General features: G+C 43.9%; 1 protein-coding gene across 2 annotated transcripts in view; it reads right to left on the bottom strand.

Moving 5' to 3' along the window:
• The window catches only part of LOC129832050 (septin-4), a 66,553-nt gene that overhangs the window by 32,478 nt on the left and 14,258 nt on the right, over positions 1-19,817 (bottom strand). Inside the window, exon 1 of one of the 2 annotated variants that reach the window (XM_055895782.1) lies at positions 2,720-2,889. The exons of the other annotated variant lie outside the window; for it this stretch is intronic. Within the exon in view, the coding sequence (XP_055751757.1) occupies positions 2,720-2,722 (3 nt within the window). The 5' untranslated portion in view covers positions 2,723-2,889. Of the gene's footprint in view, positions 1-2,719; positions 2,890-19,817 lie in introns of those variants that run through there. 2 annotated transcript variants of the gene reach the window in all.

The raw sequence follows: 19,817 nt of genomic DNA, 5'->3' as shown, positions 1-19,817 counted from the left end.
TAGTCATTAAAGGCGCAAAACGATTGTCTCAGATGTCGCAATATTTTTTGTAGCATATCGTAGAAGAGGTCACCCTAGATATCGCCAAACCCTAAATAATATAGCAGTATTTGAGCATCATTTAAAATGAATACCCATTTCCTTTCACAGGAAGACTGAACGTCCCTTGGGATTTGGGTTAACAGTCACAGAAAGTAGAAGTGTTAAATACACCTAATGGTAGGTTCCCTCTCAGGATGGGCCCTCAGTCTCAGCCTGTTTGGGATGCCTGCCTTCTAGAGAGTCAGAGGAAACAGTCTTCATACAGTGAACAACACTATTTCCTCATATAGTAGATGAAGTACAGCCAGAGAAATCAAAGCATCACCAAAAGACCACAGATTGCAGAACCCTCCAGGTAGATTCAGATTGGCTCAGCCAGCAGATCGGGCAGCCGGGCACGTGCCAGCCTGTGAACTTGGACTGGGTGCACAGACTGAGTTTCTCCCTCTCTGCATGTCTCAATGGGAAAGTTCCAATGTGAGGAAATATTTGGTTTGGAGATGAAAGCGATTTGGCTTTGGCGTTAGTGATTCTTGCCTTTGCTCAGTTCATAAGACAACACTTGAACACTACAGCCTAGTAGTAGAGATGTGCACAGTCTTAAACGCACACATACACACGCACGTACGCATGCAGGCGCGCACACACACACTTCCCCTGGATAAGAACGGGGCTGAACAAAAACAGATGCTGAGATTAGAGAACATGAAAAGCTCAGTCTCTGCCTCTCCAAACACCGCCATAACAGCTTCTCCCTGAATAGCTCTGACTCACACCAACTGCCATTAGCTCATAGCATTTCATAGAAATACTAAACAAGTGCTAATAATGATATGCTCATCCATAACAGCAAAATGAATGTTCTCAATGGGCTGAATAGCTCGATGACTAGGCTAACACCAGCTTATAATGTAGCGGATTTTGAATTATACAATATTCAGTTGCTCCATTTAGCGCAGTAGTTTAACACGCAGTCATGGACTCATTAACACATTGGACTCATCCAAATCTGGATCCAATAACTGATACGTTAAGTATAAAAGGCGTGACATCTTGTTTTGAACCGGTCACTCATCCCCTCTGCCCTCCAGCCAGCTCCCTCCTGGGTTATCTGCCTAGCGACTGAGCCCGTTCATGGTTTGTCTCCCAGGTGACCGGGGACTATGTCCATAACGATATGAGTGACATTCCTCAGCCTGTGATAAGGCTGTTAGAGCCTATGATTGACAGGTCAGACATTACACGTACACACAGGCACGCACACTTGTGTGATTGACAGGTCAGACAACACAAGCTATATCACCCCTGGCGACAGCCATTATGAAGCTGTTAGCATAATAAGCAACAGGCCTCTAGTCCAATCCTCCCCTGACCTTTATGTAGTCCCAGACCAGTAGTACAGACTCCAGGCTCAGACCTGTAGTACAGACTCCAGGCTCAGACCTGTAGTACAGACTCCAAGGTCTTTGACTTAAGACAAAGCAGTGACATTTCAGCTGTAAGTCAGATGCTAAAGACCTCAGGGTATTGGCCTGCTAAGCCTTTACTCATAACATCTGGAGTCTGGGCTTCACCTGAGAATAACCAACTGGAACATTATCCCAAGCTTATGGCCCTAGCCAGCAGTCAATAGGTTGTTAAAGTCATGCTCATGTATGTTGTGACTGGACAAGCAATATCCTGACCTGTACCCAGAGGAGTTTGCATGTCTGGTTTGTTTTCTATGTGCATTCTTCAGACATTCCTGAACCTGCAGATTCATATAATGCTAATTGTAATTTGGCATTCTACTTTTGTGCTACTTCTGTGCAACTGTTACCCACAGTAGGCGGGTGGGGTATCTTTGGCCTGGCCGGGTCTTCAATATGGACCAAGGCTAATTGTCCACTTCCTCTCCTAATCTCTCCTTCCGTCCAGTTCTCTTCATCAGCCCATAAGAGCAGCAGTAAACAATAAACACTGATCTATAGTAGACAACTCCTCTAACATCAGAGACCAAATACACAAAAATCCATATGGAAAAAAATATGCAAAGAATGCATGCCAAACACACTAGCAGAGAAACACCTTACACTTGAAACGATCTACAACTGATACAGGCTTTATAGTGCATTTATAGACGACACTTGAAGGCTTGGTATCACCACTGTAGTGGTCATGAATTGATGTAAAATTCCCCCACGCACACACCCTCAAGAGTACCAATTTACCAACTCCTGCACTAAAAGGTTCATAATCCATTCTCCTCACCCAACCCTTAACCTCCAAGCACCTTACCAACAGCCATCAGACTGCCATATAACAATCAGGCGCAAACTAACAACGTCCCTTTGACCTTAGTTGCAGCAAGGGGGTAGCCTACTTTTTAAAACAAGTACCCACAACACACAGACTGACCAGTCATAACATGAAATGGGCAGCCATGTATGGATCTATCTCCACACTTCAGCACGGTCCTGTTCCCTGCTGATAGTCAGGCTGAATGAAATCACAGACAGCAGTTAAACAGATGTCTAGCCAGACACCGACATCTTCCCAGCTGATAGGTCAGAGCTAGCGTTGTCTCATGCCCTCTAAAATAAAAAGCAGGTTAACTAGCAGCAGCAGCTGCCCCTCATATGCAGCCTAGCTTCCCTCTCCCTTGCCAACAGAACACAGACAACAGGCTAGTACTTACCATGCTGCAGACTGCCAAAGCTCACACACACACACAGCGCTTCAGTCTCTGATAGGAACAGTGAGCCACTCCAGGAATCCTCTGCACCGCTTACCTAGTCTATCATGAGCGAGAACGTGCACACACACACACCCCAAACTCACAGGTACAGACTTGCTGTAGGAAATCAAGCTGCATACACAGTGCTTATCGGAGAGAGAGAGCGAGAGAAGGAAAGAGAGAAAGCTCTGGGATGACGGATCAAGCTTGCCCCAGTACAATAGACTTCAGGAAATGCCATCAGGAGCTGGGAATAAACTCCAGGCAGAGTGCAGAGCAGACTGAGGATGTGGCTACAGATACAGGGAAGGAGAGAGAGAGAGGGGATACCGGAGGGTCTGTCTGAGGAAACTACACACATAAAAGCCCCCAATAACTTCAGGGTCAAATTCTAGACACTGTGCCTCTACATCTGCATTACTTGCTGTTTGGGGTTTTAGGCTGGGTTTCTGTATAGCACTGTGACATCTGCTGATGTAAAAAGGGCTTTATAAATCAATTTGGTTGATTAATGGATTGATCTCACTGAATAATCCTGACATATCCACATTTACATCAATGCTTGATTTGTGGGAAAGTTCAAGGTATGCATGAGTATTTACAGGATAGGATTCAACCCCTTAGTGTGGAAAGTCAGTCGCAGATGTCCAATAATTTTCAGGTTGACTCTTTAATCCAACACAGAACAGTTACCTACAGACAGGTTTTTCAACTTACTGTAGGAGTGGACAGGGATGCTACCATGTCATCACTGGCCGAGTTGAAAGATCTGGTTAAACTATGGCACTGCATTCCTTGAAATGTATGTGGATTGAAGACCAATGTTTTTGGTCTTCAAAGTGTTGTTTTGAGGACCGGGGTCACCAGACACTGCTAATACATCACACTCAGCATGAACTACTGTGGTCTTCACCTCACCTCCAATTTGTTTGTTGAGCTAACTGGTCTGGTACACCAGAGGCCCTGTTTGGGTACATGCAGTGGTGCATGATGGTATTTACTCAGCCCTACCTGGTCATAGCCTCAGTCACACACACACGTCTCGCTCACTTACACATCTCTCTCGCTTACGTGTGTGTGTAAGTGAGAGAGACGTGTGTGTGTGTGAGTGAAAATAAAATGAAACCATCTAGTGTTCAGTGAAATAACAACAATGTCAAATACAGGTAGCTTAGTCAAATAATCAACATCCAATCACATTAACCATTAACCACTCTCACGCGGGAAACCGTCACTCTTACGCAGACATTTAAAAACATGACAATTTGAAAACTATGCCACGAGTTTTTGGAGTGAGAAAACCGATGACTTTCGAGTTGTAAGACATGTATTAAAGCAACAGATACCATTAATAAGAAGGGGCTAGAAGCGTCTTATATGTTGAGCTACCGAGGTGCTAGGACAGGCAAGCCCCATACTATTGTGGAGGACTTAATTATTCCTGCTGACGTGGATATGGCTGGGACAGTGCTGGGGGAAAAGGCCCCCCAAAAAACTACAGACAATGCCTTCATCAAACACTTCTACGACACATCAGTGACATGGCAGGAGATGTTTTGAAACTATTACTGCTTTGCATACAGCCAGTGAGTTCTATGTGTTACAGCTGGATGAGTCAACAGACGTGTTGGGCCTGGCACAGCTCCTGGTATATGTCTGATACATGTCTGTTACGTTTATGGGGGGGGGGGGGGGGTCAATTAAGGAAGACATTCTCTTCTGTAAACCAGGACAACAGGAGAGGATATTTTTAAAGTACTGGACAGCTTTGTGACATCAAATGGACTTTGGTGGTCAAGATATGTTGACCACCAACTGACCATTCTACCGATCCACGACGATGTCATTTACAAAATAGCCCCCAGCACTCTACTCAACAAATTGGATGCAGTCTATCAAAGCCCCATATACTACCCACCACTGCGACCTGTATGCTCACGTTGGCTGGCCCTCGCTTCATACTCGTCGCCAAACCCACTGGCTTCAGGTCATCTACAAGTCTCTGCCTTACCTCAGCTCACTGGTCACCATAGCAGCACCCACCCATAGCACGCCCTCCAGCAGGTATATCTCTAGTCACCCCCAAAGCCAATTCCTCCTTTGGCCACCTTTCCTTACAGTTATCTGCTGCCAATGACTGGAATGAATTGCAAAAATCACTGAAGCTGGAGACTTACCTCCCTCACTAGCTTTAAGCACCAGCTGTCTGAGCAGCTCACAGATCACTGCACATAGCCCATCTGTAAATACCCCATCCAACTACCTCATTTATTTATCTATCTATCCTGCTCCTTTGCACCCCTGTATTTCTACTTGCGCATTAATCTTCTGCACATCAATCACTCTAGTGTCAAATTGGTATATTGTAATTACTTCGCCACCATGGCCTATTCATTGCCTTACCTCCCTTTTCTTACCTCATTTGCACACACTGTATATAGATTTTCTTCAACTGTATGTTTTGTTTATTCCATGTGTAACTCTGTGTTGTTGTATGTGTCGAACTGCTTTGCTTTATTCTTGGCCAGGTCGCAGTTGTAAATGAGAACTTGTTCTCAACTTGCCTACCTGGCTAAATAAAGGTGAAATATATATTTCTTTGGTATCTGTACTGATAGCGCAAAAGCCATGACAGGGAGACATAGTGGAGTGGTAACATGCGTGCAAGCAGTTGCTCCCGATGCCACTTGGGTACACTGCAGCATCCACCGAGAGGCTCTTGCTGCCAAGGGAATGCCTAACAGCTTGAAAGACATTTTGGACACTACAGTGAAAATGGTTAACTTTGTTAAAGCAAGGCCCCTGAACTCTCGTGTATTTTCTGCATTATGCAATGATATGGGCAGCGACCATGTAACGCTTTTACAACATACAGAAGTGCGCTGGTTATCAAGGGGCAAAGTATTGACACGTTTTAAATTGAGAGACTAGCTTAAAGTTTTCATTACTGACCATAATTTTCACTTGTCTGACCGCTTGCATGATGATGAGTTTCTCACACGACTGGCCTATCCTATTTTCTCGGCTGAATGATCTGAATCTAGGATTACAGGGACTCTCCGCAACTATATTCAATTTGCGGGACAAAATTGAGGCTATGATTAAGAACTTGGAGCTCTTCTCTGTCTGCATTAACAAGGACAACACACAGGTCTTTCCATTATTGTATGATTTTTTTGTGTGCAAATGAACTCAAGCTTAGGGACAATATCAAATGTGATATAGCGAAGCACCTGAGTGAGCTGGGTGACCAATTACACAGGTGCTTTCCCGAAACGGACGACACAAACAACTTGATTCAATATCCCTTTCATGCCCTGCCTCCAGCCCACTTATCGATATCTGAACAAGAGAGCCTCATCGAAATTGCAACAAGCGGTTCTGTGAAAATTTTATTTAAATCAGAAGCCACTGACAGATTTCTGGATAGGGCTACGCTCAGAGTATCCTGCCTTGGCAAATCATGCTATTAAGACACTGATGCCCTTTACAACCACGTACCTATGTGAGAGTGGATTCTCGGCCCTCACTAGCATGAAAACTAAATGCAGGCACAGACAGTGTGTGGAAAATAATTTAAGACGGAGACTCTCCAATACAACATTGCAGAGTTGTGTGTCCTTTCAAGCACACCCTTCTCATTAACCTGTGGTGAGTTATTCACTATTTTTTTTTTATGAACTACTAAGGTTTTAAATGTAAGAGGGTTAAATAAAGAGCTAAATTATTGATTATTATTATTTGTGCCCTGGTCCTATAAGAGCTCTTTGTCACTTCCCACGAGCCGGGTTGTGACAAACTCACATTCATTCTTATGTTTAATAAATGTACCGTATAGTGTGTGTGTGGCAGGCTTACAATGATGGCAAAAAAAAACATTTGAGAGAGCACTGACACTGGTGCTAGAGGGGGTACGCAGCTGGAGGTTGAATGTTTGAAAGGGTACGGGACTATAACAAGTTTGGGAACCACTGCTTTAGACTATAATTGCCTGTTTTGTCACAAAAACTGAAACTAACTACAAAGTTCTTGCTTGAGAAATTGCTCTTTGCAAACAATCAATCACAGTAAGGTACTTAGACACCCAGAAATTATTTGATACGGAGATAAAAGGTCCAATGCGGACGTTAAGACGAAGCAGACAATGTGAGAGAAAGGAAGAAAGCACCGAATGTGAAAGACACACACACTAATGAGAGGCACTACAGTGCGCCAGGAGGAGGAGGGCAGCCAGGAAGAAACCTAACATTCAGCAGTACCACATACAGGGTGACATTTACACAGCTCCAGGGGCCAGAGCCATACATGCACCATAATTAGGGTCACAGGGGGGGGCCACAGAGTCCAACTTCATACACTTGTTTTGCCTATGATTAGATCTCTGGCAGCAACAACTTTTAATACATCAACCTCAGTGTATAAGAACTCAACTTCAGTGACTCACTGCTTATCAGATAGATAATCGTGTGTATCAAGCACAGAGAAACTCTAACTGGCTGTGTGATAGACTGATATACTGACTCTCATTCAGCTTTCAAGTCAATAACATTTCTTGTTTGAAAATACTTTTCTTTAAAAGGTCTGTAACAGTTGATTTTCTAAGTGAGCATCAAAGCAGACTTTAGTTCCATGCAAGACCTTTGGGGACATCTAAAGCAGAGCCACAAAAACCCTGCTCTGACTAGTGGTCAGTAACTTGCCTGCCAAGGGGACAGCAGCTGTCATGGCAACCTTTATATTGAGATAGTCGAGCCTCTAAGTGGAAAAGATCCACAGTGACCCAGAAAGGGTCACGGTGCCATTGTTTTTTTTTGTGTGTGCGCTCTGAGTGGGCTGGTGCTGCAGGGGACCACCCCAAACGTGAGAGCAGAATAGGGCATTAAGGGCACACATGCACAGTCTGAGGGGGAGAGCATGGGTGAGGGGAGAGCTGAGTCTGTCACAGTCAGTTTCATACACACATTGATGAATATCTCTGTTAAACTTTGTTCTTATCTTTCTCTATGTCCCTCTCTCTTCTCACTCATCTTTTTTTCTACACCTGCATCCTCTCTTCATTGAAAAGCAAAGAGTATCTCCCTATTCAAACCTGGCACGGCTGCTGAGAAAATGAGAAATCAAATTCAGCCTGTCCCCTAAGCAACCTCTCCATTAAACAAGTTACACAGACTGCAGCAAATAGGAAATTTTTCTTATCTGGGTCCAAGTAACAGCAGAGGACACACAGACAGACACCCAGAAAGAAATAGATCCTGTGACAGATAAAGCCTCTGGAAGATCCACTACCCTGGGCAAAAGAAAAGGAGTGTAGGAGAGAGCGTGTAAGAGATTGAAAGAGAGGGATGGAGAGAAGTAGAGAGTGTGTGGGAGTACTGAGACTCTGGGCCTGTACATATCATCTATACTAGGCCTACTCTAACCACAACCTCTTCAATTTCCATCTTTAAATATACAGCAGCCGTCCCATAAATATAATGAGTATACAGTCAGAATAATAGTACAGAGAATTACTTACTTCAGCTTTTATTTCTTTCATCACATTCCCAGTGGGTCAGAAGTTTACATACACTCAATTAGTATTTGGTATCATTGCCTTTAAATTGTTTAACTTGGGTCAAATGTTTCAGGTAGCCTTCCACAAGCTTCCCACAATAAGTTGGGTGAATTTTGTGCCATTCCTCCTGACAGAGATGGTGTAACTGAGTCCGGTTTGTAGGCCTCCTTGCTCGCACACGCATTTTCAGTTCTGCCCACTCACTTTCTATAGGACTGAGGTCAGGGCTTTGTGATGGCCACTCCAATACCTTGACTTTGTTATCCTTAGGCCATTTTGCCACAACTTTGGAAGTATGCTTGGGGTCATTGTCCATTTGCAACCAAACTTTAACTTCCTGACTAATGTCTTGAGATGATGCTTCAATATATCCACATAATTTCCCTTCCTCATAATGCCATCTATTTTGTGAAGTGCACCAGTGCCTCCTGCAGCAAAGCACCCCCACAACATGATGCTGCCACCCCCGTGCTTTGCGGTTGGGCAGGCTGAACTTCTGCTTGCAAGCCTCCCCCTTTTTCCTCCAAACATAATGATGGTCATTATGGCCAAACAGTTATATTTTTGTTTCATCAGAGCAGAGGACATTTCTCCAAAAAGTATGATCTTTGTCCCCATGTGCAGTTGCAAGCCGTAGTCAGTTTTGGGGAAGGCGGTTTTGGAGCAGTGGCTTCTTCCTTGCTGAGCGGCCTTTCAGGTTATGTCGATATAGGACTCGTTTTACTGTGGATATGGATACTTTTGTGCCTGTTTCCTCCAGCATCTTCACAAGGTCCTTTGCTGTTGTTCTGGGATTGAAGCGCATTCATCTCTAGGAGACAGAACGCGTCTCCTTCCTGAGCAGATGACTGCTGCATGGTCCCATGGTGTTTATACTTGCGTACTATTGTTTGTACAGATAAACGTTGTACCTTCAGGCATTTGGAAATTGCTCCCAAGGATGAACCAGACTTGTGGAGGTCTACAATTTTTTTTCTGAGGTCTTGGCCGATTTCTTTTGATTTTCCCATGATGTCAAGAAAAGGGGCACTGAGTTTGAAGGTAGGCCTTGAAATACATCCACAGGTACACCTCCAATTGACTCAAATGATGTCAATTAGCCTATCAGAAGCTTCTAAAGCCATGACATAATTTTCCAAGCTGTTTAAAAAGGCACAGTCAACTTAGTGTATGTAAACTTCTGACCCAGTGGAATTGTGATACAGTGAATTATAAATTAAATAATCTGTCTGTAAACAATTGTTGGAAAAAATTACTTGTGTCATGCACAAAATCGATGTCCTAACCGACTTGGCGAAACTATAGTTTGTTAACAAGAAATTTGTGGAGTGGTTGAAAAACAAGTTTCAATGACTCCAACCTAAGTGTATGTAAAGTTCCGACTTCAACTGTATATTGTTCAAATGGCTTAAACATACGGAGTACACACACGTCAAAAGTTTGGACACATCTACTCATTCAAGGGTTTTTCTTTATTTGTAATATTTTCCCCATTGCAGAATAATAGTGAAGACGTCAAAACTAAGAAATAATACATATGGAATCATGTAGTAACCAATTATTATAATTTTTTTTTTTAAATCAAAATATATTTTAGATTCCTCAAAGTAGCCACCCTTTGCCTTGACGACAGCTTTGCACACTCTTGGTATTCTCTCAACCAGTTTCAGTCTTGAAGGAGTTCCCACATATGCTGAGCACTTGTTGGCTGCTTTTCCTTCAGTCTGCGGCCCAACTCATCCCAAACCATCTCAATTGGGTTGAGGTCAGGTGATTGTGGAGGCCAGGTCATCTGATGCAGCACTCCATCAAATCAAATTTTATTCGTCACTCCCTCTCCGGCTGCTCTTAATGGCGCAGACCTGTCACCATCATTACACGCATAATGACACTCACCTGGACTTCATCATCTCCTTGATTACCTGCCCTTTATGTCACTCCCTTTGGTTCCTTCCCCAGGCATCATTGTTTCTGTTCCTGGGTCATGTCTGTGCGTTGTGGTACGTGTTGGTTTCATTTATTTATTAAAACACTCACTCCCTGAACTTGCTTCCGACTCTCAGCGCACATCGTTACAGGGAGTGGAAACAGGCCGATCACTGAATGTCTACATCCCCCAGATGCACTGGATCCTGCTTTAAGTGGATTGTGGTTGGTGTAACTGGAAGGTTGTTGAGCCACATGGTGAATGAACTGAAGGATACAGACCTCTAATTTGTTAAGTAAAGTTCAGGACAGGCAATCTGACCAGAGAACACAGAGCTCTCAGACACAGATAAAACCATGAGGAACCACTGAAAATGCAAAGGTCTTGCTGGAAGAATGTGTGTGTATAAACATATTTCTTACACATTCTGGGCCTCCTTCCTTTCTCGTACATTTTCCGTTTAATCTTAATTATGCATTGTCTGTCTGTGTACAGAGTGCATGCATGTCTGATTCAACCAACTAACTCAAAAGGTCAAGCTCTCATCCTAAATGAGCATGTATAGTCAGGACGGTGTCTGTCTGGCTGTGAGTGTCTGTCTGTTGTCAGTATCCCAGTTTTACATTTCCAGTAGAAAAATGCTGACAAGGCAGCCCATGTCTTATTAGCATAACACTGTTCATAGCCAAAGACATGAAGCAATATTCTCCAACAGCAGGGCAACATATCAAGAGAACCACAACTATTTTATAAAGCAAATAAATGAAAATACCATCCTACCTCGTAAGATTAAACGACTACAATAACGTCTGTCAAACATCTGTGGTAATGAGAGGGCAGTTACAGCAGTAAGATCTGAGGGTGTCTACGAGTGTTCTTTCCATTATTAAAATGAAATGTGTTTTGGCAGGCTTAAAGCGATTAAGTTAGAACAGTTTGCCAACATTCATGATTTTTTCAGTTACAGATCTGTCATATTTTCTTACCAACAGACCTTGGAAAATACACAGGGTCTTACAGTAGTGCTAAGCTCTACCGTCAGATATAATAATAATTCACTTGACAAAGCGCTGAGGTTATTTCACAAAGGGTAACTGGGGTTAGCTGGTCTTCAAAGGGATGAGGCAACTGAAGGATAGCACTGTATTGTACAGAAAAATCCAGTTTTCAGGGAAACAGTATGATCAACCTAGGGCTGTCCCCAACTAAAAATAATCTTGGGTCGACAGAGTTGTCTGTTCTTTCAACCAATCGATTGGTCTAAATAAAATAAAAATCCAGACACATCCTGAGTGTTTTAATCAAATAAACTATATGCACTGAGCTTGTCTGATGCTTTAAGGGAACTGTTTGATGAAATAATTGACTGGAGGGAGTCCGACCACAATTGATTTGATTGTGTCACCTGGCTCAGACTTGCTGTGTTAAAGACAGCGAGTGACTGACTAGCACCTGTTGTCCCCCTCTCCTCCCTGCTGCAGCGACCACCACACTACAACAGTGTGTATAGTGCTGTCCGTGTTGAAGCAGCAACATAATTACAGCTATTTCTGACTGAAAAGCTTTTACCAAAATCCCTAATTTGTTAAGGAACACTCCCAATTCCTTCAACCTTTGCTCTCTTTACGTGACACATGTATGCACGTGACCAATAGGGCCTGACCTGTAGCATATCCATTTAAAAAAAAAAAAAGAAAAAAAAAAAAAACATTTACCCCTTTTTTGGAATATCCAAATTGGTAATTAGTCTTGTCCCATCGCTGCAACTCCCCTACGGACTCGGGAGAGGCGAAGGTCGAGAGCCATGCTTCCTCCGAAACACAACCATGCCAAGCCAAACTGCTTCTTGACACACTGCTCACTTAACCTGGAAGCCAGCCACACCAACGTGTTGGAGGAGACGCCATCCAGCTGGCGACCGAAGTCAGCTTGCAGGCACCCGGCCCACCACGAGGAGTCGCTAGAGCGCAATGGGACACCTGTATTTGGGGAGTTTCTCCCATTCTTCTCTGCAGATCCTCTCAAGCTCTGTCAGGTTGGATGGGGAGCGTCGCTGCGCAGCTATTTTCAGGTCTCTCCAGAGATGTTAGATCGGGTTCAAGTCCGGGCTCTGGCTGGGCCACTCAAGGACATTCAGAAACTTGTCCTCCTGCATTGTATTGGCTGTGTGCTTAGGTCCGTTGTCCTGTTGGAAGGTGAACCTTCACCCCAGTCTGAGGTCCTGAGCAGGTTTTCGTCAAGGATCTCTTTACTTTGCGCCGTTTATCTTTGCCTTGATCCCAACTAGTCTCCCAGTCCCTGTCACTGAAAAACATCCCCACAGCATGATGCTGCCACCACCACCGTGTTTCACCATAAGGATGGTGCCAGGTTTCTTCCAGATTGAATTCTTTGGCCTGAATGCCAAACGTCACATCTTGGTTTCATCAGACCAGAGAATCTTGTTTCTCATGGTCTGAGAGTCTTTAAGGTGCCTTTTGGCAAACTCCAAGTGGGCTGTCATGTGCCTTTTACTGAGGAGTGGCTTCAGTCTGGCCACTACCATAAAGGCCTGATTAGTGGAGTGCTGCAGAGATGGTTGTCCTTCTGGAAGGTCTCCCATCTCAATAGAGGAACTCTGTCAGAGTGACCATCAGGTTCTTGGTCACATCCCTGACCAAGGCCCTTCTCCCCCGATTGTCACCTGTGGAACCTTATATAGACAGGTGTGCCTTTCCCAATCATGTCTGATGGAGAAGTCAGTCACTGGCCGCGGGCAGCATTTGGTACACTAACACACATTCATCGCGCCTCCCTGCTCCGTTATCAGCTACGTTAACAATGTGGGTCGACACACAAGTTAACATCCCTATCTTAGTACATACATTTCACACTGATCTCCCGTCAGTAACAGGTTATGGTATAAGGAATGTACAGACAAGTGTTCATGTTTAATTTAAGCAACGTTTATTATACTTAATCAATGTTAGGGATGAGCGCATTGTTTGTTTGATTCTGTTCCTTTCCCTCCATCTCTGTAGCTTCCGGGTATGCTGGGATAAGGACCCGAGCTAAGGCAAATCGGGCTGGCTTTGTAGTGCCTGTCCCGAATGGCTCGTTAATGTAAATGGCATTTTGAATGACACCATGTCAGTAGTGATGTGATTTTGTAAATGTTATATTGGTATATTGTGTCATGAACAACGTGTTGCAATGTATATACTTTATGTTTAGCTGAATGGAAAATGTAGGCTTTGAATAGGTAATTGCTTAATTAATTAGTGATGATTATGTTGATGGGAGGGGCTTCCCCTACAAAAGGAGCCTATCTTTCATTCAAGGGGGAGCCATTTTGGGATTGATCTGTTGATGGGGCAGCATTGTTTTTAAGCTGTCCCCATAATGGATACTTTGGATGGCAGTACTCTTGTTTTTCTTCCGGATTCACTCTAAATTAACACCCTTGCACAGAAGTACTTTTGCGGCTCCACCATCTTTTCATTTGATAGAGGTTAGGTTTTTCAGTTTAGCCTTCTGGCCCAGTCTACATGACAATGTCCAATCAATTGAATTTAACACAGGTGGACTCCAAGTTGCAGAAACGTCAAGGATGATGAATGGAAACAGGATGCACTGTAGCTCAATTAAGTCTCATAGCAAAAGGTCTGAATACTTATGTAAAGGTATGTCTTTTATAAATTTGCAAAAATTTGTAAAAAACAGTTTGTCATTAGGGGGTAGTGTGTAGATTGAGGATTTGTTTTTATTTCATCCATTTTAGAATAAGGCTGTAACGTAACGAAATGTGGAAAGGGGAAGGGGTTTGAATACTTTCCAAATGCACTGTAGCTCCTTTACTGAGGGATGGATAACTTGTGAAACCGGGGCGTGGATTCCGTTGTCTTTCATCTATGAAGCTATTGTTGTAGGGGCCACTTCTGCCTACTAGCAAAAAATGGGTCCTACAACATTATCAGTAAATGTTATGTATAAATAACTCCACAATTTAAAACAATGCATCATATCATATAAGTGGATGGATCTCCCTCAGTTGGAGTGGGAATCTCAATGCTGCTGACCTCAATCTGAATTCTCAGGCTTTAACTCTATTAATAGTTTAAAGTCCAGACGTTAGAGTTTGAGCAAGCCTCTCACCCAGTCCAAAGCAGACCTGGTACGATGGGCCAAGCCAATCCAGGCGCAAGCAGGGAGAAGAGAGCAGGCGAACGGAAGCAGAAAATCCATCCTGTTACTTCACTCCAAATCTGCTCCAAATGCTGCCTCACGGGCACACTTATACAGCTGCCGCTTAAAGCTAAAGTGTCATGGTCAAAGAGGGCAGGAGAGAGAGGGCGCGCAGAGGGCTTTATGCCTCACATCAAAGGCAGAAGAACTTAACACTGACAAAAGGTATTCTGGAAACAGCCATTGATTAATAGCTAGTGGGTAGACCTAAGTGAAACAGAAGCAACTGTTAAATGAGTTCAACTTGTCCAAAGATGTTTAACTTGTCATAGCAAAATGTACCAAAACAACCCTGCGGCCATATTCAGTCTGATGTTCTTGGACCAGAAAAACATCCAAAACTGTTAACACACATATCTCATTTTATTGTGACAGTTAAATATGTTTATTCTGCTTCTTGGTACCACACAGGAATATTGGTAATGTATGAGGTTTGCTTTGTTTGTGTGTTTGACATGCACTGTCTTTGTCTTATGTGATGTTATGCAATGCCAGTGTTTCTCCCTCCAGGCCCACTCATGCTGCAACTCTTCCGAGAGAGAACAACGTCCCAACAAGACAAAGTAATAGTTTCTAAATGTCCACAGCGGAAGAGCTGCGTCTTACTATCCTTTAAAGAACGACCAATTGACCAAACCCAACTGTCATTCCTAACCCACAAATCAGTAATCCACTGTCCCCTGTGGTCATGGGACAAAAACACAGTATAGACCCTCCTCCTCAGTCATGCACAGACTGTGTCAAACTTATTGTGTCCATAACTTATATGGCTTGCCAGTTGGGTTTCACTCTCTACTCAACACTGACTGGTTACATAGATATTGTAGATGGGCCGGACGGCCCAAGGGGGCAGGTGCCAGTCTTCCGTCATCGTGACAGCAGTGGAACGGAACAGGTGGAGTGGCGTCTGACTGCATTCCTCTCTGGGAGAGGAGAGTTGTGCTGCAGTAAGATACTTAGGGCATTCCATTTACTTCTCTGCTCATACAAACCATAATTCTGTTTCCATGGTGGAGGAACAATAGAGGACATTCCAGAACACTTAAAATTCCAGAGTTTCTTGAAATACAGTAATTGAGATGTGTGTATAGTACACTTGCACACCGAAGGCATTCACAAACAAAAGGGTGGTGTGTGTGTGTGTGTATCCAGCAATAATTATAACTGAGCCATTCAGTAGAAGTATGACAGAGTGAGCTGAGAGTGTTATGAGCCTAACACCATCATACCAAATGGTCAGGGCATAAATCAAATGCAGACAGGACAATTTGCTTGACATCTGCCAACCAACCGTACGCTTCTTTTCCTGCCATCTCAAGAAATGGACAGTTCCATGTCAATTTATCCACACACACATGATGGATCAACAGCAGGGCTATTCCTCAGGGTAATTTCTAGTTCTGTGATGTTGTGAAGATGACACACCAAACCAGACTAAAGCTTCTCTTCCGAACCCTCTCCAGTCCATCTCAACAAGAGACTGGATTTGGAGTCAGATCCCCTCTTACTCTACTGATGACAACTAAGGGATGTGCGTGTTTGGGTGCAGATATGTGTTAAAAGTTTCACAAATCTCAGGATGTGTGTGAGCAAGGGTTCCAATTTCCCTGGATCTCTACTCTACCTGTAGTATGAATTCATGGTGCTGCTGAGCCCCCCTGCTAAGGGGAACAGAAGAGGGGTATGGTTTACCCAAAGTCCTCTTGGAATTAGTGACTTACAAGGGGCTTACAACAAGCAAAGCTGGGCAGATTGGGAAAGCTCTCTCTCTGATTACCATTCACTCTGGACGTCCCAACACTGCGCACACACACATTTTTTGGGTTGGTTTTAAAACAAAAACCCTGCTGTGCAATCTACAGAACAATACCCAGGCAGGATGCAACGATAATGAATAATTGATCACAGCATTAACAATAAGATCACCCTGTGTGCACCACTGTAACAGGCATTACTAATAGAGTGGGTTCCAGCTGGGTTCTCATCGCGCAGTCAGGAATAAAGAACTCTGGGAAGGAGAAAGGCGGAGGTGTATGGTTCATGATTAACTACTCATGGTGTGATAACATACAGAAACTCAAGTCCTTTGGTTCACCCGACCTAAAATACTTCAATCAAATGCAGACCATATTACCTCCCAACAGAATTCTCTTCGGTTAAAGTCACAGCCTTGTATATTCCCCCTCAAGACGATACCACAACGGTCCTCAAATAACTACCCTGGACTTTTTGCAAACAGGAAACCACATTGCCTGAGGCCGCATTTATTGTAGCTGGAGAACTTAAAGCAAATTTTAGAAAAACGCTACTGAAGTTCAACCAACACATTGACAGTAGTACTCGCTTAGGAAAAACACTAGATCACTGCTACTCACCTTTGAGCAGCCTACACGGCCCAGATCAGATAACGACTCCATTTTGCACCTCCCTTCCTATAGGCAAACTCAAACAGGAAGTACCCGTGCTAAGGTCTATTCAACGCTGGTCTGACCAATTGGAATCCATGCTTTCTCCCTTTTTTCATGGTATCCAATTGGTAGTTAGTCTTGTCCCATCGCTGCAACTCCCATACGGACTCAGGAGAGGCGAAGGTCGAGAGCCATGCTTCCTCCGAAACACAACCATGCCAAGCCAAACTGCTTCTTGACACCCTGCTCACTTAACCTGGAAGGCAGCCGCACCAATGTGTCGGAGGACGTGCACCTGGCAACCTTGGTTAGCGCGCACTGCGCCCGGCCCAGGAGTCGCTGGTGCGCGATGGGACAAAGATATCCCTACCGGCCAAACCCTCCGTAACCCGGACGACGCTAGGCCATTTGTGTGTCGCCCCACGGACCTCCCGGTCGCGGCCGGCTGCGACACACGGTACATTGAGGAAAGAGGGTGACTTAGAGCTGACAACGTCATGAAAATGATGCGCACGCTTCAAAAAGGGGCTTAAATCCGTGTGCTGTTATGGATGGCCAGCTAGCAACAATGACAAGAAATTGCCAAGTTGTGAAGTGTCTTGTTTGATCTTGTTCTTGATACCATGTTTTTGTTGTGTTTGACTGATTTCACGTCTTTGCTAATATGGCAAAAATGTGTTTGGTAGTTAGCTAACCAACAACTCTAACGATGTATTTGAGAGACAAGTGCTCATTGTGCAACTTTATGTTTTTAATAAACATTGGAAACTATTGTTTACATGTCAACAATCTAAGCCAACCCAGTCTGTTTTGCCCCATAGTTCCGCATGCGTCAGTTTTGTTGCTTAACACCCAACCTGTCTATAAGCAACCACATTCTTCAACAGTCTTCTTCAGACCAGGTTTAAGTTTGATCAATAATTTGTCAAACACTTCTCATTTGCTCTTTCCTAAGACATTCCCTTTGAAACGGACTGGGGAGGACATTGAATTGGATAGAGACCAGAGAACATCATAGTTAAGTGAACTCCGGGACCCGTTCTTTGATAGAGAGGTCACCGCTACTCTACTCTCTTGGATCACTTCATTAAAGGGTTGCCCATGGCAAGGCCTAACCCTAGACCTAGCAGTCAGTCTCCTCCCCGGATGTTTTCCCAGCTCCCCTTAAATGAGTCTAAAAAGAGATGGAAGAGGTTTAAGAAGTTTCTGGTTAAAATAAGGACCCAATTAGTTGAAAAATTTCTTTAGTAGGCGTTTAAAAATGTAAACCCTGGAATGGGCATCCATGGTCTGTGTCCTCTCTGTACCCTTTGACAAACCTTTGAAGAATCAACATCAACTCACGTGAATTCACACAACAGAATTGTGTAATAAATTAGCTACAGTATGCCACACACAGCATAAGTAAACGGAGCAACCAAAGACAAATGAGCTGTTACGTGTGTGTTTGTGTGCGCGTGTCTTTCTCAGATCCCTGACAGCGAGGGCGCAGAGCTATGAAAGAGGGCTGGAATCTGGGAGTGATATTGAATGTGGTCAGGGTTGTGCTACAGGATAACAGGGAGGTCAAGATGCCACAGACTTGTCAGGGTGTGTGTGCCAATGTGTGTGGGTGTGTGTGCCAATGTGTGTGTGTGTGTAAGATGATCACTTCTATTTCACGCAGGACAAAAAGAGAGGTAGAGGGGGAAATAAAATGAAGAGGGGAGGGAGGAGAATAGGAAAAGAGGCCACAGTTTGGAATTGTGTGTTCCTGGGAGGCAGCAGGAGCAACATGTCTCCTCCTCTTTGATCTCTCAATGAGACATGTTGAGTGTTGTTCTGCACCCCAGTCACTCACTACCAAAACACAATATGCTGCTGGCTCCATCACACAAACTGAGAAAAGTGAACGGACGCTTCTCTTTGGATTCATATTTTCAATCCGACATTGGGACAGACACAGGACAGGTAAAACAACTGCAATGTGGTCCTCCTTACTCACATAATGCTAACATCTCATTCTTGTCAGCACAGACAGGGGTGGTGCTACGAAAGATACTGTATGTATTATTACAGATGAACAGTAGCCAGAAGGAGCAGATCAAATTCCTGTTGTCTCTTTCTTTCAACAAAATTCTAATCTTATACAAACACAACCCAAACTGTCTGTGGCAGGGCATCTGTACAAGTAAGTATTATTGATCAATTACAGAAATGTCAACATTTATGAAAAACTATCTGTCAAAAGACGAAGGAAATAGCTAGGACTAGACTGGCCGCTACCAATTTATTACATAAAGTAACCCAGCCCTGCATGGAACACTACATATGTTGTAAATATTTACAAATGATGGCTAGACTGTTTTGTGGTTGTGGTTTGGTTTCTGATGTCAGAACTTGTGCATATACAGTTGAAGTCAGAGGTTTACATACACCTTAGCCAAACACATTTAAAACCCAAATTTTTCACAATTCCTGACATTTCATCATAGTAAAAATTACCTATCTTAGGTCAGTTAGGATCACCACTTTATTTTAAGAATGTGGCCTGCTGGAGGTCATTTTGCAGGGCTCTGGCAGTGCACCTCCTTGCACAAAGGCGGATGTAGCGGTCCTGCTGCTGGGTTGTAGCCCTCCTACGGCCTCCTCCACGTCTCCTGATGTACTGGCCTGTCTCCTGGTAGCGCCTCCATTCTCTGGACACTACGCTGACAGACACAGCAAACCTTTTTGCCACAGCTCGCATTGATGTGCCATCCTGGATGAGCTGCACTACCTGAGCCACTTGTGTGGGTTGTAGACTCCGTCTCATGCTACCACTAGAGTGAAAGCACCGCCAGCATTCAAAAGTGACCAAAACATCAGCCAGGAAGCATAGGAACTGAGAAGTGGTCTGTGGTCACCACCTGCAGAACCATTCCTTTATTAGGGGTGTCTTGCTAATTGCCTATAATTTCCACCTTT

Source organism: Salvelinus fontinalis, chromosome 33 (assembly GCF_029448725.1).
Source record: "Salvelinus fontinalis isolate EN_2023a chromosome 33, ASM2944872v1, whole genome shotgun sequence".
NCBI lineage: Eukaryota > Metazoa > Chordata > Actinopteri > Salmoniformes > Salmonidae > Salvelinus > Salvelinus fontinalis.
Note: the sequence above shows the minus strand (reverse complement) of the source record. Positions and strands in the feature narration are given on the sequence as shown.